The sequence below is a fragment of the Stegodyphus dumicola genome, chromosome 9, assembly GCF_044657685.1.
Source record: "Stegodyphus dumicola isolate Sdum_Otavi_A_Nest chromosome 9, ASM4465768v1".
In the NCBI taxonomy this organism is placed as follows: domain Eukaryota; kingdom Metazoa; phylum Arthropoda; class Arachnida; order Araneae; family Eresidae; genus Stegodyphus; species Stegodyphus dumicola.
This window is the reverse complement of record NC_140776.1, coordinates 138,472,748-138,497,595: the sequence shown is the minus strand read 5'-3', so window position 1 is coordinate 138,497,595 and position 24,848 is coordinate 138,472,748. Positions and strand designations below refer to the sequence as shown.

The 24,848-nt window shown below is 33.5% G+C and overlaps 1 protein-coding gene across 6 annotated transcripts in view; it reads left to right on the top strand.

The window, feature by feature from the left end:
• The window catches only part of Asx (transcriptional regulator additional sex combs), a 118,154-nt gene that overhangs the window by 51,249 nt on the left and 42,057 nt on the right, over positions 1-24,848 (top strand). For all 6 annotated transcript variants that reach the window (XM_035377918.2, XM_085824146.1, XM_035377913.2 and 3 more), the window contains 4 exons: positions 2,549-2,582; positions 2,696-2,775; positions 17,098-17,358; positions 20,513-20,544. In XM_035377918.2, coding sequence (XP_035233809.2) covers positions 2,549-2,582; positions 2,696-2,775; positions 17,098-17,358; positions 20,513-20,544 — 407 coding nt within the window. The remainder of the gene's footprint in view (positions 1-2,548; positions 2,583-2,695; positions 2,776-17,097; positions 17,359-20,512; positions 20,545-24,848) is intronic.

Genomic DNA, 24,848 nt, shown 5'->3' with positions numbered 1-24,848 from the left:
GATGTTCAGCGAACCAATTTTGAGCACTTCTGGCATGATATATAGTTGCATTATTGTCCATGAAGTATCCATCAGGGTAAAAATGCAACATTGCAAGATGCACTTGATCTGCCAGTATATCTAAGTATCTCATGGCTGTTTGTTTACCCTCGAGGAACTCCAGGGCATCACTTCCTTGCCAGCAGTGCCCCATATTATGATACTCCCACCAGATCCTTGCACAGTGCGAGTAAGGCAAGATTGTTTCATGGGGTTCTTGCTAAATTTGACATCTTCCATCAGTGCAAAATAAGGTTTAGCATGATTCATTCGATCACATTACCAGTTTCCAGTCCTCAGTTGTCTTTAGTTAGAAGAGTTTTTTAGTTGGGAGTTTTTTAGTTTTAGAAATCTTTACCTATGCATCTACAAAAAATTAAAGAAGCTTATTTTTTTGAAACTTTTTTTTTTTGTGTGTGTGTGTGTAATTTATGGCAATAGTTGAAAAAGTTCTGTTTCTAAACTTTCAGAATTGCAAAAGTCTTTTAGTGAAAATGGTCTTGAAATTTCTTCTACACAGCACAAAAGCATATTCAAGTTAAATGAATAAGTTCTGATGGGCCTGTTGGTAAATCTTTTGTTCATGACTGTTTGCTAAATGTCCAGAAATTTCTGATGTATTATTTAAAGAATGTAATGTTATGCATAGTAGTACGGAGTGATTATGATTTCTTTTAAACAACTTTAGGAAGTTATTTCATTAGAGCTTTTTGAAAACCAAATGTACAGATTAAGGAAATATCAAAATAATCATATAATCTAACTAAAAAAATAAAATCATAACATCAGTTCTAGGAAATTTCAAAAGGAGTCAAAATTTTGATATATCTGATTTTCATAGAACACACATATATATAAATATATGTAGGCCAGGCCAAAAGTTATAGAAAAGATAAAATCTCATTAAGTTGAAAAGTTATAGACAGTAGTAGGATACAGTTTTAAAGAAATGCACAGAAGGATGTAGAATTTTTTTATTTAATGATGAAAGATTTTATTTCCAGAATAATTGAAAAATTTCACCAATGTGTTTTGCTTCAGTTGTGTCAGAAGTTTGTATGGTGGTTACAATATTTAGAATACTACTGCCATTCATGAAAATGACTGCCAGACATAATATGACATTCTGTGCAGCATTTAAGAGAGTTCAAATATGATTTCTGTCACATGGTGAATAACTTCTTTCAATATGGCCAATAATATCAGCTGATCTCTAAACACCTGTGACTCCAAGTAAAAATTTAAATTTACTGGCAGTAACATTTTTCATTATTTAAAAAAAAATCCTTTATATTTCTGTGAACATATTGTAGTACTGTTTACTTTTTTAATTACTGAACTTTTACTTTTTCTTCTATTTTGAATCACTCTCTATGTACCTTACATTGTCATTAATGATGAGACAAACCTAAAAAAAGGTAGAATCACCATTTCGTCAGTCTAAGAACATGTAAGCCCTTAGTTAGAAATGTGTACTGTTTTCAGTTATCAAATTGAATGCTATATATAACTAGAGCTGAATGAATTACATGCAACATTAAATGATGTACTAATTAAATAAAAACAGGAAAAAAAATTCCCAATTATGACCAGATGGATAGTGACTGTCAGTACGTCCTTCATGAACTCAAATCATAAGTTTCATTCAAAACGATGACAACAGAGACTGGAATCCAAAAAGGATGCCAGTAATCATACCATTTGTTTAGAGGTGTTTGCACTTCAATTCCATGGATGCAGTACAGCATACAAGCCACTGATCACTAAACTGAATGCCAAAAAATTATAGTGATGCGAAACACATTGCATGTGGACTTTTAACACAATGGAGGAGTATTATGTGAAGTGGTAAATCACGTTGCCTATGTAGTTATTCCGATGGATCTTGCAGATGTAAGGTGAACATTTCTTATCAAAGCTTGTTGCGTCCGTTGTTAAATTTGGTGGAGGAGATATTGGGGTGGAAGTCTGTTTTTCTAGGACTTGACTGGTATTGGTTTTTGTGCCTTGAATTCTGAATACTGAAGACTGTAAGGGAGTATTAGAAAATTCTATGCTGCCCATCCTGGAGCACTAATTGAGAATTGGTTTGTATTATTTTCAACATGACCAAAAGCCACAAATGAACAAAAGCCTACAATTTTTTCATAAACCAAAGCTGCAAATGAGTGGCTTAAGGAAAAGTAAGCCTTTTAAAGGGCAATTCATAACTTTAAAGTTGATAAATGAAAGTTTTTAATGCTAAATATCAGTTAGGCATAAAATGTTTTGAAAAACTATGTGCAAAGTGAGAATTTTATGACTAAATTTAATGGAATAAAACATATTAGGGACTATAAAATGCACTGATATTACATGGTAAGATAAAGGCAAAGAACTTGTTGAAAACTAGTCTTTTACTATGCTTTTTTATATATAATTTTAATTTTACACATTTATTGTATTTTTCTTACTATTTTTTTTCTCTTTTTTAATTTTTTTTTTTTTTTTTTTTTTTTAAATCATATAGCCAAGAAAGAGGTCCAGCAGAAAACTGAGCACTGGTAAGTGTTGATTTTGTTTTATTACTTTCATGGTCTTTATATTACTGCTTGTAGTCTTTTAAAGCTTTTTTAGGTTTTATGCTTGTCTAATTGCCACATGTATTTTCTAATAGCTGCTCAAATTGCTCAAACAAAAAAAGGCTGCATCAATATAGAAACTCCTGATTCAATACTTGTCAACACTAATTTACGGGTGAGTTCCTTACTTTCTGTAAATGGATATTTATATGATTATAAAAATGAGCAATTATATTATATCTGCAGTCTCTGTTTTGGTAGTTTGATAATATCAAGAATACTATGTAGAGAATTTGTTTTAACTGAAACTACAGTTTCATTGTATCTTTAATTTTTAAATATATGTCACTCAGTGTTAGTGAGTGTCTCAAAAATTCAGATTAAAAGATTAAGAAATCTTAATATTCATTGATAGAAAATTTAGATTGGAAACTGACTCATGGTTTAAGCTATGAAAAATGATTTACACTAAATTATTCATTTCAAAATAGGAAGAAATTATTTCAGTAATTGATTGTTTGGGTTTTTGGATCTAATTATTTAACATGGATAAGTTTTTTTAGAGGAAAAAAGCTCATTAAGGTAGAAGTAAATGTTTATATAGATTCATGGAAGATATTGTTTAAAATGGATAATACACTTATAAATAAAAGTTAAGCTTTTTCTTATCTTTTGTTTACTTACCTGTAATCAAGTTCCTTACTTAAAATATGATGTACTGACTTCCCTAAACATTGGCTATGGATTTAATAAACTAATTTGATTATATGAGTAAATTAAAAAGTTTTTAATCTTGGATATAAAAATGGTTAGAAAAAATTTCATCTTGTAAACATGTAATGATAGTACTAATTGAATAAATTTGAAAATTTTGTAAGTGAAATTGTATGCATTCTTTTTTTTTTTTTTTTCTTTTACTGAAGGAAGATATGTTATAAGTTTGTTCTAAAATGTTTAAAATTAAATATAGTTCTCTGATTAATTTTTTAACTAAGGACCTTAATTCTAAAAAAACGAAACAATGTTAGAATCATGTATATGGTGATTTGTCTCCTTCATGTTCTGTAGTGAAAGAATAGGTAAAACAGTTTCACATGGGACAAGAATCCATTTATGATTCTTGCGAAGATTAACCATTCAAGGTATGAATGTCAGAAAATATTGTTCATGTCTAAGAAGAAATACTGAGTGAGAATTAAAAGTCAAGTAAATAGCAGCAAGATTGGGTCTATCTAAAACAACTGTTCTACACTTTCTATATGAAAATCTTCTCATGAACAAAAATATGTGCAGGATGGATACCCAGACTTCTTTCAGCATTTCCAAAAAACAGCAAAAATGGGTTGTAGGAGGGGAAATCACCCTACTCAGATTTAGCTTTAAATGATTATTATCCTGTTCTCCAAAATCTGACCAGATTTAATGATGACTATGTCATGAAAAAGCAGTTGTAGAACATTCTAAGTAAAAGTGAAGATTATTTTTTCAGAGACATAAACTATGGTATATAAGACATATAGTATGTAAGGTGTCCTGCAGTACAAAATTATATTAAAAATAAACTATTAATATTTTCTTTTTTTTTATAAATATATGAGGCCAGAAAACTTTAACATCAGTCTACATATTATCTGAAATAATGTTCATTAAAGTTATTTGTTATATTATACCTATATTTACATTTGTGCAAATAAAAGCTATAATTCTATTCTGGTCAGTAGAGGCGTCATGTTAGCTGTCTGGTTTTGTTCCACCCTTTTTTTATATGTTTAAGATATTAAAGTCAAGCATCTGTATCTGTAGTTTCATTTATCCTCAGTTCAGAGCATTTATGTAAAGGAAATTGCAATAAATATTGGAATGCAAGTGAGATTAGTTTCATAAGATAGCTTAAATATAGCAGTTCAGACATGCCCAGCATAGTCTTCTCTGATATAAACACACGTCATATTACTAAAACAGAAAAGCAGAAGTTATTATAGGATTCTGTGTTAATTTTCAAATATCAGGAGACCCCTCATTTTTTGAACTCGTACCCTGACTTTAGAGAAAGAGTATTTGACTTCCTTTGTTTTCTTAGAATACCTTTTATTTAAAATTTACTTTTACTCTTGTGTTTCAAGCATTTACGCTACTATCATTAACATGCTATTTTAGTGTTTTGCTCTTAATGTGTTAGTAAACTTTCTGGTTTCTATTCAGCATTTCATACTGAGATGAAATTTCATCTTTCTGCACTTCATTTCAGTTAAAATTCGGTTCTAGGCAATAAAAATGCATCTTTGATAATATTAATAAATTTTATTTAATCTTTTCAAAGCAATAACTCCTCCATCTTAATTAAAACTTCTAGTACAAATTTTTTATATCAGATATTTAGAACATCTGATGTTGCCATTCTGGCAAAGCATAACTCTGTTTTCTTTATTTATAATTCATGATCTTTACATAACTTTAAGTCAGATCTTAGAATGTCTTTTTATTCTTTGTTGCCATTCAGGAAAAGCATAACTCTTTTCCTTTATTTATAATTAACAATCTTTACAAGTCCCTTCATGAGAAGCACATTAGTCACATTAGCCCTTTGTTGTTCAGTGTTCCACTACATGGAACACCCAAATTGAATTGCTTCTGAAACCATTAAATTCAACCGTAAATGGATAAAAATGCCTTTATAATATACTTCAAACTTCTCTTTTTAAATAGTAGGTGGCAGCATATTGCAAGGAGACCCAGAATTTTCATTTATGATGTGCTATTAAAATCCACTTATTTTCTATATTTTTTGTGGTGCAAAAAAAATTTGTTTGAAAAAAAAAAAAATCCGTATAATTTTGTTGGCTCTACTCTATATTATTTGTTATATTTTTTTTTACATTTTTCATACGAAAAGCATGTGAAGAATCATTAAATAAAACGGGGTGTTCCATTAGCGGGAACACTGCGCCTTTAGCGATCTCATGCTATTACGCATCAGAACATCTGTCTTGGGAGAAAACATATGTTTCTAAGACAGATGTTGTATATGTTTTCTATTTACATTGTTTTGGGGGAATGAATTCAAACAAAGCAGTCTTGAGGGGGGAGGTGTGATTTGTGCTATGAAAGCCCTAATATGGGCAACTTGAAATTTTTGTTATTAGTTTTCAGATGGGAATTTTATCAGTTGCTTGAGTCATCTTTACTTAGGGGAGCTGCGCGAATTATTTTGCTATCGCTTTTTAGTCTCATTCCCGTTTATTTACAATAATTGTGTAAGTACTTTTTGTGTATGTATATCTTATAGCTTATTTTTCTTTATTGTTAATATTAATTGCAGTTAATTTTCTATTATTAATTTTCCATAAATGGCAGGAAAACTCTTTCCGAAGAGGAAAGAGTTTCTTTTTCCTCTTTTTTCTTTCTTTTTACTTGGAATTCTTAACATATTGTTGCACAGAACAGAAGCCGCACAAAACAAGTTTTTTGTTCAAAACTTGCAAAGTTGGTTTGTGCTTCTATCAAAAAGATGTAACATGCTTTGAAAATTTCACGAAGCTATGAAATCGAAAAATTTGTAAATATTTTTGTATATAGGACTTGTGTATATACATATATTTATCTCATTTATCCATATATATCCAAGAATATTGTGTATATCCAGAAAACCATGTATACAGCCATAATACATTGTTTTTTCATTACTATACATAAGCTTCTACTAATTTCCTTGCTTCACTACAATGCTCGCTTAGTCGCACTTTTAAGAGCTCTGTTGGCGCAGTGTTCCACCTCATAAAACACCCACAGAATTGAAACAGTAAGTGCAATTTTTACAAAATTTTATCTGTATACTCCTTTAGGCCTAGATAGACTGCATACAACTTTTCTTGTTGAAATACCAACTTTAATGTGTAGTCACTACAAAGGGTTAGAGACAATGCTGCTTAGAGTTCAGAGAGAGAGTCTGAAAAATGCAGTAACCAGGGGCGGGGGAACAACAGCTACACAGTTTCTGTTCAAGTAATGAAATATAAGTGAGACTTCCAAAATGTGCAGCTGCCCAAAATAAAATTATTTAATGAACACATACTAATATAAAAAAACAAATATGAAATTATATATATATGTAAAATATAAAAAAAATACGATGGCTTTGCTCTATGCGAACCAGCAGCCTTTAATTAATTTTCGGCAATTTAGGACCTTTTCCCTAAACCAGTACCTTCTAGAATAAGCTAGCCTATTACGTAACTGCTACTATAAATAATGAATGCATGCCATTTTTCGGACAGAAGCTCGCCTCTCCTCCTGTGCTATACATTTCGCTGCTGCTTAATCTATTTTTCCTTTTATTAGAATAGTCATGACGCAGAAAGTTTAAATTCAATCGTACTTAGTTTAAATCGCTATTGAATGTGTAATTTGGAGAATTTCATATGAAGTAAAGCATGATCGACGGTGAAAATTGAATTAAAGCTATGGAATAAAGATGTGCATTTAAAAGCTAAATTATCTTGTCTCGTGATTTGGATTTTGCCTTACCACTCTGCAAAAGTAATGCCTGCACTTTGATGCTAAGCTTCATCACGACTGCCAAAATATCACATATATATACAACGTTTTCCACACCACAGGACATTTAATGAAAATAACAGAAAAGGTACAGATTGAATTAAATACAAGTTCTCTTGCGCCTTCTAGCACTTGTTAGATATAAACACCGTTCTTTATCACTTTTAGAATTTAAGTAGCAGCTCAGCGCCTACTTGCACTAACTGTCGTATATGCAGTCAAGTTACCTTCGCGTGGGATAGACAACTGTCTGTCTATATGCCATACTCCTCTTTCACCTCGCTCTTGCTGCTGGCGCATAGGTGAGGCCCTCTGGTGGCTGTGTTAACTTATAAATACTACATATAGTATATGACATATACACACTATCAGAAGTTAATACTACAATATTAAATTAAAACTGTTGAAAGTATTTTAAATTTGTGTAGTGAAAATAAGTTTTCTTTATAATTTAATTTTGATTACAAGTTAACTTCTTAACCTTGATAAGGCATCAGTATTCCCATGTGAACTACCTTTGCGATCACAGTCATGTTGTAATGCTAAGGCCTAATGAGACAGTTTAGTACCATGAGGGACACTTTGGTTCAAGTAGGTGAGGTGATTGTGGTCAGACACAATTTGCAGTTTAGCACCGAAAATCCAAGTGTCAAATTTTTTAAAGGTTTCGATGATGCAAAATGCTTCTCTTTTGATGAATGACTATCGATGTTGACAGGGAGTTAGTTTTTTGCTGAAAAATTCTATGGGCTTTATAATGACTGGATGCATCTGTAAAGAATTGAAAGGGCTTGTTGATGTCTGGAGTATGCAGGGATGGATTTTAATCAGGTCTTCCTTAAGTTTGGTTTTAAAGTCTTGTAGAATATTATTTGAAACACTCTTTTTTGTAATGTTTGTTAGAGGCAAAACTATTTCAGAAAAAATTGGAATATAATCTCTATAGTAACTTGCTAGCCCAAAGACTTCTGTTTTAGTGGTAGGCTTAGACAGATTCCAGATGACTTCTACTTTCTCAGGATCTGGAGAGTGAGAGCCAGAACCTAGTACCTGACCTGGAAACTTCATGTGCTTTTTTCCAAAATAATATATGCTCTCAGACCTATGTTTCTTAGAGTCTGAAACATTTGGTTGATGTGATGGAGGTGGTTATCCCAAGTCTCAGAAAATATTGCCGCATCATCAATGTATGAATGGCAATAATTCTTACGGCTTGCAAGTACCTTATCCATGGATATTTTAAAGGTACTTCTGTCATTTTTCAAATCAAAAGGAAGAATTTTCCATTGGTAATGCCCAGAATAAGTGACAAACAATGTGTAAGGTCTGCCTTCTTCTTTCATTGGGATTTGCAAATGTTCCTTGGTTAAATCGAAAACTGTTATGAATTTCGCTTTCTCTATTTCAAAGAGTAAATCTTTAGCAATATTCATCAGATAGGCGTTAGGAACTGTAAAGCTATTTAAAAGCCTGAAGTCTATGCATAGTTTAATGATACCATTCTTTTTTGAAACACATACCACATAATGTTCCCATTCAGAGTCACTGGATTCTATAAGATCCCATTGTAGCAGTTCTTTAAGTTGATGATCAACTTCGTCTTGAAGCGAAACAGGCACACTACTTTTGGACTACAGTCGACTGTAACCTTTATGTCAAGAACATCGACATTGGCTTGGCCCGGTTTGTTACCAAAAACATTGGCATAAGATTTTAATAACTTAAATAATCTTTTTCATTGGTAACGTTTTAGTCACCGTTCAAATTTTGTAAGTGGATCTAGATATCTTCAGCAGATTTATTCATAGGATCTGATGATGTATAGTGGATATCTCCAAACTCTTCATCTTAGATAGAAATGATACCAACATGATTTACATGAGCAATATAAGGTCTTAACTTATTTATGTGGAGTTCTCTTATACTTCCGTTTTCCATTTCGACTTTGACGGAGTGTGGCCCTGTAAGTTCGATTACATTATCTGGTCTTTGCCAAGTGTTGAGCAGTTTATGCAGTGATGATGGCATTAACATGAGGATATTGTCCTCCACATTGAAAGACTTTGCTTTAGAATGTAAGTTATATCTTGAAGTGTATTCTTCTTGAGATATTTTTAGTTTGCTGATGCAATGTCACGAGCTTGTCTTAATTTTTCTAAAAGATCTTGTAGATAATTTTCAACTGTACGGGAAGCTGTGACTGGAATGCTACATTCACCTGTCCAGATCTCTCTCAGCAAGGATAAATGTCCTGATGATATTCTTCTATAAACCATCTGGAAGGAAGACAAAACCAGTGGTGCTATGTGGCACTTCTGTGTAGTAGAACAGGAGATAGGGAAGATGCAAATCCCAACATCTCCAATGTTCTTGGATATTTTCGTTCATCACCTCTTTTAAGGTTCTATCCCAACAGCAGCACCTATACTTTCTGGGTGTCCTGGCATGGAGAATAGAGAAGATACACCAAAGAGGTCCTCAAAAGCTTGGATGAGTTTGGCTGTGAAATTAGCATCCTGGTCGGAACAAAGCATTTTTGGAAATCCAGTTTTAGAAAAAATCCTCATCAAAACGTTGCATGTTGGGGGGGGGGTCACACATATCTTTTTGATGACAGTGGCTTCTGTCCATCTGGTGCATAAGTCAACTGCACATATCACAAACCAATGACCTCTTCCCGATGGAGGTTTTAATGATTCCGATAAAATTCACTCTCCATACTTCAAAAGATGTTTCTAGTCTAATGATAGGTTGAACTTTTGAACATCTTTCTTCGTTGATCCTCATCTTCTCATCGAGGTGTCCAGCCAGAGGGATTTCATGTGCCGTTCTCAGAACTTCCTTTCTTTTTTCTAAAGGCAACACAACTTGCTTAATGTTTTTACCACAGATGCATTCAGAGTGAAGTAATATGCCTTTATCAAAAAGTATATGAATTTTCATTTTTATTCATCCATTCAAAACACTTTTTCAGAGTCTCATCTTATTCCTGAAGTGCTCTAAATTCTAGTCTTATTTTGTTTTGTTTTCACAATTTATATGTCTCCTTGTGAAATTTGATTAATAATAGTTAAATTTGAAATGTTTTTACCAGCTGGTTGTTAGGGGTCATCGTCTGATTCTTCACACTCTAAGTTAGATGCATCCCACTGATAATCATTGACACAGTTCAATATTTTTGCAGAGCATTTCATAAGCTGAGGAACTCAATAACAAGTTGGTAACTAGTTTTTTTTAAAACAGCACAGGTAATGGGCACTCCACCTTGAAGCTCATCGTCAGTTTTCGATGGAATAATTTTGTTCTCACCAAAACCAGAAGATATCTCTATTTTACTTTCTCCTTCACAAAGTATGTCATCAACCATTCTCACACAGACTACTGAAATTTGTGTTCCCATGTCTACGATTCCATTAAAAATAATAGCCCCGTATTTAACTTTGACAAGTTTCAAATCAGCTATGTTTCTAGATACATCCACGGATTTTGACACGTGAATAGAGATCTTCTGGTTTTTCCTTTTCTGCAAGCGCTGCTTTTATTTGGATTAAATTGTTTTTAAGCTGTTGCAGGTGTATTTCTTGGTAGCCGACTTTGGTGCAGAATTTAGATGTAAGATCTTCTTTCACACAGCTGTAGCAAGTTAGTTTGGAAATTAGCTTTTTTGGCTCGTCTTTCTTATGAGATAGGTATACTCTTGGCATCTTCTGAACAGAGAAGGATTTGTTTCTGAAAGTCCCGTACGTATGCATGATGTACATACAGACGTCATGAAAATCATCTCTTCTGAATCCATTTTAAATCCTTTTTGCAATCCACTTTGAGAAAAAGAGCCTTTATTCTGCCCTTATGTACAGATGTCACGCAAAAACTGTGTTAAATGGTATTTGATAGTGGTTAAAATGAATATTTTCGTTGAAATATGATACCTAAAAATTTCCATCATATAATGATGCCAGATAATGTTTTCTGACTTTATTAATTCGACTCTTGCTTAGACAAAGCAATCTTTTTTTAATCATTATTTTATTTGATTCAAATAATATTTTAGCTCAAACAGATTTATGTGTTCTACACAATATTTTACAATTCGTAAAAAGAATATAAAATTTTCACTTGCATGCATTAGAATATCAAAATTAAAAGTTTAATAAACTACTTCTTTTTCCACATACACAATAAATTTATTTATATTAAAACAAGTTTTTAATTATCTGGGATGAAAATTAAGACAGCAGAATCCATTCTTAACGGTTTTATTTAGAATGAACTTACTCTGACAAGTAAAACGAAGTTACTTTAGAACACCTGCATATTCATTACTTTAACAAGTAAACGAACTAATATTCCATGATGGAAAACAGTAATTCAGTTAAGTAATTCTGGAATATTTTCACCCAAATAATTATTACTTAAATACATGGGAGCATGCATTTGCAAAATAGAGCTCTCACCTAGTAACCTGCAGAATAATAATAATCAGCTGTGCCACTAAACTTTCTGGTTTCTATTCATTCATTTCATACTGGGATGAAATTTCATCTTCCTGCCCTGCATTGAAATTCAGTGAATGAAAATTTGGTTTTTATCAATAAAAATAGATATTTCATAATATTAATAAATTTTATTTAATCTTTTGAAAGCACAAACATATTACTTCTCCATCTCAATCAAAACTTTTAGTACAATTTTTTTATATGAGATCTTTAGAACATCTTTTGATGTTGCCATTCCCGCAAAGCCTAACTCTGTTTCCTTTATTTATAATTCTGGATCTTTGCATAACTTTAGTCAGCACATATTTTTATGCTGATATTGCCATTCCGGAAAAGCATAACTCTGTTTCCCTTATGTATAATTCACAATCTTTACACTGTTAAAGGCTAAATTTAGATCCACGTATATTTTTAGTTACTTTTTTAACCTATGTCATTTTCTAATGCTTTAGTTTTATAGGGAGAACAATTCTTATACATAATTTTTCATGATGTTCCCAATTAGAAACATTGCCCACTTCTGATTATTTAGTTTACCATGTTGATCTTGAAAATGGAATATATTGAATAATGAGCAAAATAGTATGATATCATGAAGGATTTATTTAAAATGAAAGCGTATATATAAATTCAGCTTAAAATTTATAAATTTAAATGAAAAAATTTATACCTGTATTCCATGTTATTCTAGAAAGCAGTTATGAGCCTTATCTTAACTCATTACATTCTAATCTTACATTTATTGTGCTCAACTGACTTGAATTGTTGCCATGAGATAATGACTATCCATCTTCCACTGTGATATATGGTGGTGAGCATTGATCCTGGTTGAGGTTCATCCTTTCTGGCTACAGTTTGTAAAAGTGTGATTGTAACTTCTAGATGAAACTCCAGGTGAGTGAGTTGGTTCTTTTTTCTGTGAGGTGCTAGATGTAAGACCATCCAGCCACGGCAGCCATATTTAATCCATTTGCAGATAAATTCCACCTCTATTTCTTACTGTGAAGTTGGGGATGGTAACTGCTGAACATCTACCTAATAGGTCAGATCAGCCCATTCCAGAATTGTATATATGAATCAAATTTGGTTGTTGTAGATCTGATTTTTTTTTCATTTTTGCATATGAATAACTGGATTGAAATATGAGAGCAATAATTTGAAGAAACAATCACTAAAAACTATCATTTCAGTGACATACAAATACTGATCCACTACTGTAATGTGAAACCGTTGATTCGTCAGTGCTAAGTTTATCATGAAATAATTCAAAATAGATTACACTTGAAACAATTTATTATTTTGCTTTGTTCTGTAGAAGGAGGACCTATTTCTTATACACTGCAATTACAAGTTGGAATTTTTGTAAAAATTTTTAATATTTAGTCAAGAAGCAATGACATCAAATAAAAGAGTAGATTGGACACTTAGAAAGAGATGTAATATTATTGTGTTACGAGAAAGTGGTCTTTCCTATGCTGAAATTGCAAGACAGGTGGGTGGTTCAGTGACTACATCTGAAGTCCGAAAGTTTTGTTTACGATATCAGGAGACAAATTAATAAAAAACAAAGAAGGAAAAGGCCAAAAAAGGTGCACCACATCTATTGATGACAGAAGAATAAAAAGTCTATGTCTCCAAGATAGAAAAATGTCATCAGCGGCCATCAGAAGTGATCTGAATGATGCTGGTGTTTCTGTCATTTCAAAAACAATCAGGAGAAGATTAACAGATGTTGGACTGAGAGGTAGAATTCCACGAAAAAAGCCTTATCTTAATTTTCAGCAACGAAAAAAAAAAAGACTACAGTGGGCAAAGGAACACATTAATTGGACAGATGATCAGTGGTCACAAGGTATATGGAGTGATGAAACTAAGATATCGTTATTCAGTAGTGATGGACGAAAATATGTAAGACGTAGAATAGGAGAAGAGCTACATCGACTGCATTCAAGCAACTGAGAAGAACCCAGTTAGTGTTATGATTTGGTCATGCATGTCAGCAGATGGTATTGATCGCCTTCATGTCATCGATGGGACACTGAATGCCAGAAAATACATTGACACTTACCTTCCATCAGCGATCTCTTTCCCAACAATGCTTCGTTGATTTTTCAGCAGGATTCTGCTCCTTGCCACACGGCCAAAATATTGAAAGAGTGGTTTCGTAAAAAGAGCATTAAATTGTTGTCATGGCCAGGAAACAGTCCTGACCTCAATCCTATCGAAAATTTGTGGCACCGTTTGAAAACGTTTGTCCGAATGAGGCGCCCATCAAATAAAAGAGAACTAATTGAGGCTATAATTGTTTCCTGGCATCATGTAATAACGAAAGAAGAGCTTAAAACTCTTGTCAGCTCAAACTTCGATGTGAAGCTGTAATAAAAAATAAAGGGTAACCTACTAAGTACTGATAACTCACTGCAATCATCACTATCTAATGTATATCGATAACTATTATCTTTTAACTTTTTTTGTATTGCAAATAATTGAATTTTGTGTTTTGTATTAAATTCAGTGATAAATTCTCTTTAAAATAATATATACAAGTTTGTATTTTGTGAAACGTATTGTTTTCTATAAGCATACAAAGTTCAAAAACATAAAAATTTCCATAAGTGTCCACAATTTTGGCCACCACTGTATATGTTAAAATTAGCATTTAAATACCTTTTTCCTTTACTTTAAATGAAAATATATTTAAAAAAATTGCTCATTTTGAGCAATAATTTTCGGAAACGCTATTCAAATTATTCCAGAGTTTTAATTGATAAAATACATTAATAAACTTTTAAATTAATAAAAAAATACAAGAAAGTCTGTTTACAAAATGTAAAGCCTTTCATGTGAACTGGAAGATAGACACTCAGTGAGCTCAAGTCTGTTTACAAAATATAAAGCCTTTCATGTGAACTGGAAGATAGACACTCAGTGAGCTCAGTGTCTGGCAAAATGTCTATATGAGAATCACTAGAAATACCACTTTCTAAATCGGCCCACCAGCGGCCGAGCGGTAAAGTCGCTGAACACTGGTAGTTCGGTCCGAGGTTCGAATCCCGCGAACGGGCTGGCTGCATGGGCGTTTTCGTGGTTTTCCCCATGTGTAACGTGTATACGAGCCAGTTTCCCTTAGAAAGTCCTCCACGAAGGCTTTCCCTCCACTTAGGCAGATAGCCCTAGTGTGCTTTGCCATAATTAAATACACATACACACATAAAATTAATCTTTATATACTTTTTGAAGTTTAATAAAAACAGTAAACCTGTAAGCACACCATAATCGCTTTTCCTTTCCCATTTATAAAATAGCCATTTATGCTATTAGGTATTTTATGATATACATTTGTTTAAATTAATATAATAGCTACTTAAAATATGTCATTTTCTTTGTCTTAAAGGCGTAATAAGTGGTCTCAATAATTAGGGTACCGGATAACTGGAGTTTTACTGTAAATTTTTTTAACTTAAAGAAGCGAACAAATTAATAATGGGTCTTAATTAATGGGTCTTAATCTCTGTTAAAGCATGCGAGGATGTATGTGTATACAAATGTTCTTCGCATTATCGAAAAAAGGTGGCACCCGGAGCCACCCAATTTGGAATACAAAAAGTCCTCCTCCAGAACATGGGCAGCTCGAAGCCTGAATTTTGAATTTCGAATTTGTTTTTTATTTATTTCAGATTTTGCGTGAGTTTAATGGATTTTTTACTAACAAACTTAGTGCTTTTAAACAGAGCAGCAGCAATAGTGCTCGAAATAAAACTTTATTTTATCTCCAGCGCGCAAGGTTATTTCCGTTCGACAAGATGAAAGATATTTATCTTTCAATTTTAATCAAGAAACTTAGGTATTAGAAAACAAAGTGCTGATACAACCTGCAATAAAATACTATTATCTTCCTCTTGCCATGCTGCTGCCATTCAGTAAAGCCTAAAATATTTTAACTTTCAAATTTAATCTCTTTTCTACTAACTAACAAACTAAGCGATAAACGCAGTTCTTAAGAATACTTTTTCTACATTTTAATAATTAATTTAAATAAAAATGCATTTGCCATAATCACACACACACACACCACTTTCTAAATCCTTAGTCATCTCTCTCATTCATATCACTGATTGGCTTATTTATCTAATAAAAAACGCTTGCTTGCCATAAACTGAAGTCGCATAAGGTACATAAATAAACTGAAGGTTTTCCGAAATAAAAGCAATGCAAAACGTAATAGAACCTCGCATAGTAACCCTAAAAGACTGTATATAGTAGCAAAATAAGAAACAAAAAAGATTCGAAGGGATATAAAAATGCTAATGTTTATATCACGAGAAAATGCTCTGGCACACCAGCGTGCCAGCCGGGCAATGAGTACGTTTCTTGCTTCTTCATGGATTTAGGCTTAGCAAAAACCCCTCCGTCTGGGGCCAGACATTCGCAAAAGAGACTGCCGGGCTCAGGGATAAGCATGTGTTTGTGCTTCCCATCTCAAAAGGGTTAAATGTTAGAGAATAAATGCAGCATTAACTCTTTCAGGACAGACGTACATCTGCTGTGCCAGTAATTTCAGAGCCAGGCAAGTTGTATATGAATTGCCCTTTAACCCTTTAACTGTCAAGTTATTTTGATGATTTGGGTACACAAATTGTCAAATTTTTTAATTGGAAAAATCAAATGTTTAGTACAAAATAAAATATACTTAAGTAGTTAAAAATTGATATTTTGAAGTACATGGGTAAAATTTTTAAAGTTTTGTTCGAAAATGTCACGTCCGAGTATTTCTCGGGCGTGACATTTTCGAACACCAGTGTTTCGGGCATGACAGTTAAAAGGTTAAATTGACTCTAATGGTGTGTGTACCACATATGAATTTTTAAACAGAAAATTAATTAGTAGCTTTTTTTTTTTTAAATCCTTTCCCCCCTGCCAGTAGATGTTGCCCCATGTTTGTTATGGTGGAATTTTCAAGAGTGGAGAATGTTGACCATCATTTTATTTCTAAATCAAAGCAGAAATCATGGTTTAATGTAAATAAACAGAGCTGGCTATTAACTGATGTAAACACACGAGAATGTTCTCAATGCTTCTTAATACTTTTTATTTAAATTTTTGGGTATATCGGAATATATGTCTTATTGGTTTTATGCATTTGTCTTAGAATTTAACTTTTGAGTCGAATGTTTTATGTATCCTTTAGTGAAACACTTTTTATGCTTCAAATGGGAAGCAATAAAATGATAAAGTAACTCTGACTACTACTTGAATGTTTCTCTCATAATGTACTAAAAACCGTGCTTAATTTATGCAATTTTGTTTTCTGGAGTTAGACTTAACAATGCAAATTGACTTTCTAAATAAGTCAGTGCATCCAGAGGAAATGGGAATAAGTATATTACATTTTTCTAATTTTTTTAATTAATATCATTAACTTCATATTTTACTTTTTTATTTTGCAGGCATTGTTAAATAAGCATACTTTTGCTTCATTACCTGCTGTTTATCAGTATCGACTGGTTCAACTATTACCTCAGGCTGACAGAATGATTGGACCTGATTATTCTGTACGGCTAACTGCAACTGCACTAAGTAACGAGTTTTTTGCACGGGCCTGCCAAGAATGGAAACGTCGTCTACAGGAAGGTGAATTTACACCTGAAAATCAAATGAAATTGAAAGGAGAAGCCGAACGGGATCATAGTAAACTTGACCCATGGAAAGTAAGCATTCTTTTTCTTTTTCAAAAAATTCTCTATTCCGTCATTGAAACTTCGGCTCTTTTATACCAAAATACATGATACTGAGATGACAGTCAAATGATATGCAATGATATATATTGATTGGAAAATTAAAAGAACAGCCATAAAAATTCTTTATAGTTGCTTTATCAAGTAGTCTTATGAAAGGTAACCCATGGGCACTGTTTTTTCACATGTAGAATGTGTAGCGACATAATAGAGGAAAACAGCTGACTTATCAGGTTTCTGTAAATGTCAAATCATTATGCATGGGTGCCTGGGAACATCAATTTTAGAAATGGTGTATTTGGTGGGCTGCTCATGTGCAGCAGTTGTGAGTAACTATCAAAAGTGGTGTATGGATGGTGAAATGACAAGTCGTTGACCAGTGGTTTTTTTGCCACATCACATTTATTTCAAAGGAGAGTATAGACTGTCATACTTTCTTCGCCAAATTGAAGATCTGCAATGGCTGTAATCACCAGCAGCTACAGCAGTGGTAACCCAGATAGTGTGCATCAACACAGAGTGCAGCATCCACTGCTATGCATTAACCTATGCAACCAATGCCCGAATTGCATCCCTGTACTGATGGCACTTCACTGCACCCATAATGGGCCAGAGAACATGAGCATTGGACCAAAAAAGAATGGAACAAAGTTGCCTGGTCCAACGAATCACATTTTCTGATCAATGACATTGATGAGCAAGTATGAATATGCTGATTTCCAGCCTAAACCTTGTCACCCAGCAGCACAGCTAGCCAGATACCAGACTGTAATAGCAGTAGTATGTTGTGTGCAATGCTTTCATGGGGCATATTAGGAACCATCATTCCTACAGAACAATCCTTGATGTCTGTGCACTGTGTGTACATCATTGCAAGCATTTCATGGCAATGGTGTACACCGATGGGTGATGGCCTTTACCAACAAGATGATGCACCATGCATTAGGGCCGAATCAGCAGGGAGTGTTTCGAGGAACATTTTAGTGAATTTCAAGTCATGTCTTGGTCTTTGAATTCATCTAATGTGAATCCAATTGAACACTTATGGTTCCACCTAGAAAACCCGATTCATGGTGATGTGTGGTTCCGCATAGAAAACCTGATTCGTGGAAACATGTTGGATGCACTGGGATCGCTCAATGTGCGGGAATAGCATTACCAGTGGGTGAGTGCCTGGTACCAGATATCTCAGACTACCTATCAGCAGCACCTTATCGAGACCACCTATTAACCTCATCGGGTGATGGCAGTTTTGAGGGCGAAAAGTGGTCCTGCTTCATATAAAACAGGTGGTCATAATGCAACGAGGTTTCAGTGTATATATATTTGTGAGTTTATATATATATTGTGAGTGACAGACTACGTAGGAGAAGACAATCCCAAAGGCCCATTTTTGTTGAATGAATTAGAGGAATTTGTGTCCCATTAAATTCGCATCTGCAGCAAAATGAATACAGTTGCAGTGGTGCCGAGATCATCCTTATTGGAATGCCATGGACTGCAGCTGAATTCTCTTTAATGAACAGTTTCATTTTTATTTGGAGAGTGATTAATAATCTGAAGGGAACAAAACATGTAAAATAAGCCTGAAAACATTCATGAAAGTTGTTGGTATAAAGGTTGTAGAATCATGATATGGATGGACATCATTTTGAATGGCTGCACTGATGTGTGAATTTTTACTAGTGCAACTACATATGCTGAAATATATAGTGGTTTGGGGTGCAATTGTAATAACTTCCCCCTAATGGACAATAATGCTCATCCACATAGTGCTGCACTAGTGACCGATTAAGTCCAGTGAAAGAAGTGACCCTCTTGTTTTCTTTCTTTTTTTTTCCCCCTCAGTTTCAATCTAATGGAATGCATGTGGGATGCACTATGATGCCAATTTTTATTGTTGTGACCCTTATCTGGCATGCTCTTCAAAAGCTTCTGGGTGCTTTTTATTATGAAAAGACTTTGTTACTGCAAGAATTCTGACATAATACACAGTATGTAAACCTGCTGTAGAGCTTGAATATTGGTCGGGGGTAATCACACTCCTACATATATCAGGTATTACAAAGGTGCCAAGATCATACTTATTGGAATGCCATGGACTGCAGCTGAATTCTCTTTAATGAACAGTTTCATTTTTATATTTATTCCTATGTTCCATGCTTTTAACTGAAAAAAATCATTCAAATTTCATGAATTTTTCCTATTTGTTCCTTTAATTGTTCCTGCCAGTGTATAAGCTTTGCATATGAAATGCAGTTTGTTTTTGAAGCTGTCTGCAGTTTAGGCTGTATCTCCAAAAATCCAAGTTTAGTCTCATTATAGAAAAAGCTAAACATTGTTTTGTAATTCACTGTATGCTAATGTATATTAAATGTTATAAATAAAATGTTGAGTTCTATTTTGAATTAGTCTAATTATTTGTGTAATATCTAGTATCTATTAAATTACAAGCATGTACAGTAAAACTTCTCTGAAATGGTCAACCATCATTTCAGATGATTTTGGTCTTTTTATGAAGATACTGAGTTGCCATGAAACTTGACTATAAATAATGTACAGTGCCATTATTTAATTACGCTCTTAGAAAGGTTGGCTCATTATTAGAGATAGTTTTGGTGAAGAGATGGTCACTGTGAAAGATTTCAGTGTAATTAATCATGATACAAATTTTTGTTATTGAAATTTTTGGATTGATCTGAAATTTTTGATGGTAGTAAACATTGCAAAGGTGCTTTCAAGATCAGACATAAAATTTTTATATATAAATATTTTTTAGTCTAGTATTTCTTTTTAGAATTAGATTTTAGGCAGTTGCTACTCATTAAATCATCTGTCCCCAAAAGTAACATTGATTATGGTTTCATTAACAATGGTGATGCAAGAGGAAGGAAAAATAATTCTATCTATCTATCTATCTATCTATATATATATATCTAATTAACTCTTCATAATTTTGGAAAAAAAATAAACTACTTTAATTTAAAAAGAGGAAAAAGATCCCTGTCCCCTTTTGAAGTTTTCAAATTTATTAGAAATTAAAATCTGTATTTTGATGTAATTATCATTAAATATCTTTTTGTGTAAATTGTTTTACATATTTTCAAAATATTTTTCTTTTTTTCAGATTCATAATTTTGAACCTGTGTGGGGCCACAAGTAAGTATCGTTATTTGAGTTTCTGAAAGTTATCTTAATGTACTATAATTTTACTTACTCCAGATATAATAATTAATTTACAACAATAAATTAACAGAATACATAGTAATAAATTAACAGAAGACACTATTTGAGAATACTCTAAAATAGAATTTGTTTTAGTATAAATCTTAATAACAATCTAGATTCCAAACGAGATAAATTTTATAAGAAGAATAGGGGACGTATATTTAATTTTAACATTTGGTATAAAATTTATTAAACTAAAAGTAAATAGTTGTCTCTGTATTATTGAAAAGAGTTAGATATTAGCTTTTAGTAGAAGATGTTAATTAATTGGTGTGATGAGTTTAAAAACTAGTAATTTTGTTATAAGTAATTCAGATTTTTTAAATAGTGTGTATGTATACCATTTATAAATATACTGTGTTGCAATGCCATCTATACAAGGCCCATATTTGATGAGGCATGGAGTCTGTTAAGTTGCCAGTGTCCTTCTGCAGTAGATTGTTCCACAGTGGAGGAGTTGGTCAGTGAGTTGGGACGTATTTGTACATGGTTGAATTTGCCTGCCCAATATGTCCCAGACATGTTTCATAGGTGACAGGTGTGGAGATCTGGCAGGTTACTTAAGGACATTAACATGTTGAAGGCATTGTTGGGAAGGTTGTGCTGTATGTGGCCAAGTGTTCCAGCATAGGCAGTACAATGGGCTGCAAGCTGTTGTCATCTTACTTCCGACAGAATTGCTTGCAGCATGACTAATAGTGAATGGCTGTTCCAGTTGATTGTTGCCAGATTGTCACACCCTGTGTTCTAGAAAACAAATGGTACATTGAACTGCTCACCTCTCCATCTGTAGTCACATATGCAGTGGTCATCAGCATTGAGAGATAAGCATGATTCGTCACTGAAGCTCACATTTCTCCAATCGGACATTTTCCAGCTTGAGCAAGAGCAGCACCATGTAAGATGACACTGCTTATGGTGAATTGTCAATGGCAAGTGTCTTAATGAATGTCGAGATCTGAGGCCCGCAAGACCTAATCTTCTGCATATCCTATCCGTGGATATTCTGAGTTCCCTATGAGTTGACGAATGGCATTGAATCGGTGATAGCATAATTGTTGGTGTAGACATGGCAGCTCTTCTGATTATGCAGTCATCTTGCTTATTGGTGGCCTGAGAGGATGCCCTGAGTCACTACGGCTGCTGACTATGATTTTGCTGATCCACTGGTTCCAGTAATGGTCAACGGCCATATTTCTCCAAATTATATGCTGGCTGATTCTCCAACCTATATGCTATCTGATCCACCTGTTTGACCAAGTGGCCTCTTTTAGCCGTATGATGCAACCCCTTTCAAAGTCTGACAACTGTTCTTCAAGTATGTCTTATGGCATCTATCATTACGGTGTCATCCATCCATGCTGTCAGAATGGCTAAGATTTCTTGCTTCACATTGAATATGGGCTTAATTTTGTAGTGAGGCTACTTAATTTTATTACCAGATGATTTAAATACTGATCTTCGTTCCTTCCCAATTCTAGGGCAATTTCTACAACATTTTCAAACAGCCATTCTTTGAATACCATATTAAACTAATCAGATTTATTTAACTTTCTTGTAGTGCAAAGAGTCTCGTTTCTGCAATATGATTGTTGTAGGGAATGTCAGGGGGAAATTTTTTAACCCAAGGTAAACTCATGCAATATCTACTGCCTTCAGTTCTGCAAAGGCTCCTCAGAAACTATTCCTGCATCACTTGATATTTTTCAACTTTAGGAAATCATGTGCAGTTTGCTTCATCTACAATGTCAATAGTTTCTAAATTCCATATCGGACAGTTTCATGTTTTGAACCAGAAAATTGGTTACTAATGGGGATTGGGCACCCTCAAAACTTCGTGTAATTGATCCTTCTGGTTCCCTACACAACGTCCATCCCATTTTAGTGTTTATGGCTATCAAACCACCTTAATCTGAATTACTTCACCAGTAAGTATTTGCCTATAAATATCACTCCCAATGAAGATTTCCATTTCCGGGTGACCCTCACCGACATCTGAAATCCAAATTCTGTGTAATATCTAGTATTCTTCAATGACGGCCTTTAGGAATGCATGATATCCTTCCACAAATGGTATCTTGATCCAGAAAACAGAACTAGTACTCTGTGCTTCTCCCAACTGGATTATAAGTCTCATAGAATATTGTAATTTATTGACTTAGATTTTGTTCCCCCAAATAGCTTATGAATTAAATTCTGAGAGGAAAGGCTTTTCAGATTTAAAGTTTCAACTCTAGATTGTAAAATGTAAGGTTTCTGTGATCCACAATCCAAGAGGCACCTGACCTTCTTTATATCGCCTGCAGCTACCTTAGCCATTAAAGTCATAAGTTAGTTCATATATAGGGGGTGTTGGACACGGTACTTTATACCATTAGTGACTCTTTGCTTTTCGCTTTAGTCTCAGTTATATTCTTTGGTACCTTGGGACATAAAATTAGGGGATGAGATTGCTGGCATAGCTAGCACTGAATAAACTGTTGATACAGCCTTGCAAAATGCTTTGGCTTAAGACAGCATAGGCTGCACATTAATTCTCTTAATTTGATTAACCTTTTCTTTGAGGATATAGATTGAACTGTAAAACATTCTTAGCTTTTATGAGTTTTCCCAACAAAATATTTTTTTTTCCTTGCTAGCAAGTAAACATGCTGCACTCGTGACTTTTTTTGTTTGTTCCTAAATTTTACATCTTGAAAATGCTCATCACGTTAAATAGAAAAAAAATTCAAATCCAGAGCTGGCAAATTTTACTGTATGTTTGCTTTCAAACTCTTTGCACAAAAACTCCAAGAGACTTGATCGATATGATCCCTTGTTACTGAACAAAGTGCTTCTCTGTCATACCCAAAGCATCTCATCTGATAAACAGGGCTCGACCATGGGGTAGAACCAGGAAGCATTAGTGTTCAGGGTTATGCCTGAAGAGAGATCTGAGTTATGATTTGATTTTGTCAAACAGGAGCACTAGAAGCAACTTATTCTTCCCTTGCAAGCATACATTTTGGATAATTAATTTTAATAATTCCCTTATATATATCTCAGTTAAAATTTCCTTATTGCCAAAACACTCCTCAAATGCAGAAATAGCTTTCAGGTAGTTTTCCACCGTTGAAGGCTAAATATCTATCAATTCCAAGTTCTGGGTAATATTGATTGAGCTAAATAATGGAACTAATCAACATCACCAAGTTCCTTATCTTCATGGGTGTTCTTAAATTGGCCTCCAAAATATAGGTTAACTTGATAATTGCTCCCTGAATGTTTGGCAATTTTTGCCTTTTTTCGTTAGAAGCACTTATATTGCCATCCGTGTTAAACTTGTATTAACGTTATAGTCATCTGCATTATCTGTTCTCTCTTTCACCTCATGGCTAAGCCTCCTCTGAATATTCCTCGCGTCTTATTACTTTGGTTTCTAGATTATCTGGAGTGGCTTTGCCCTTAATTAATAAATCTAGTATCTCTGAATCATGAATTCTCAACTCAGAAATTATCATTTGTATCTTCGCAGTTTTATCTTTAACCCTTTGCGGCACCAAAAAATTTTCTTCTGTATGCACAGAAAAATTGAATGAAAAAGGATTTACAGGTTACTCTGAACCTTCTTTATTTATAGTAGATGGTAGCTCACCACAAACCAGTCCATATATTTTAGCCATGTTTAGTTTTTTAAAGATCCTCATTTTTCAAAGAAACCTTCCAGATTTTTTTAGGGTATAAAGGGAATTGTTTGAAAAGAAATTTCTGTCTTATTTTTTTTTTTTTTTTTTTTGGTTGTATGCTAATCTCCTTATTCTATATTAGTTTTAAATTTTTACCTTGATATCTTGCTTAAAATCGAACGGCAAACCTCAGGTGTTCCCAGACACCTGAGGTCCCAGACAACCCTCAGGGCTCACCGAGAATCTGGGACAACTGAGAGACTGTATTCTTTGTTTTTCCGCATCTCATCTGTCAATTCATTGACAATAGAAAGGTGGGTCCACATCTGTGTTTCATTTCTTGTTTTTTTTTTTTCTTCTTCTCTCTCTCTCTCTCTCTTTTTTTTTTTTTTTTTTTTTTTTTTTTTTTTTTTTGTGTGTGTGTGTGTGTGTGTGGGAAAGGGGACATTTGGTTATCAACTAGCAAATTGTTGGGGTGATTTTCTGAAGGTCGAGGGTAATTTTATCAGCTAGCTGTTTGGTTTTTCACTAGAGCAGTTCTCATTTTCTCTTTCGCTTTTGTTCAAAGTT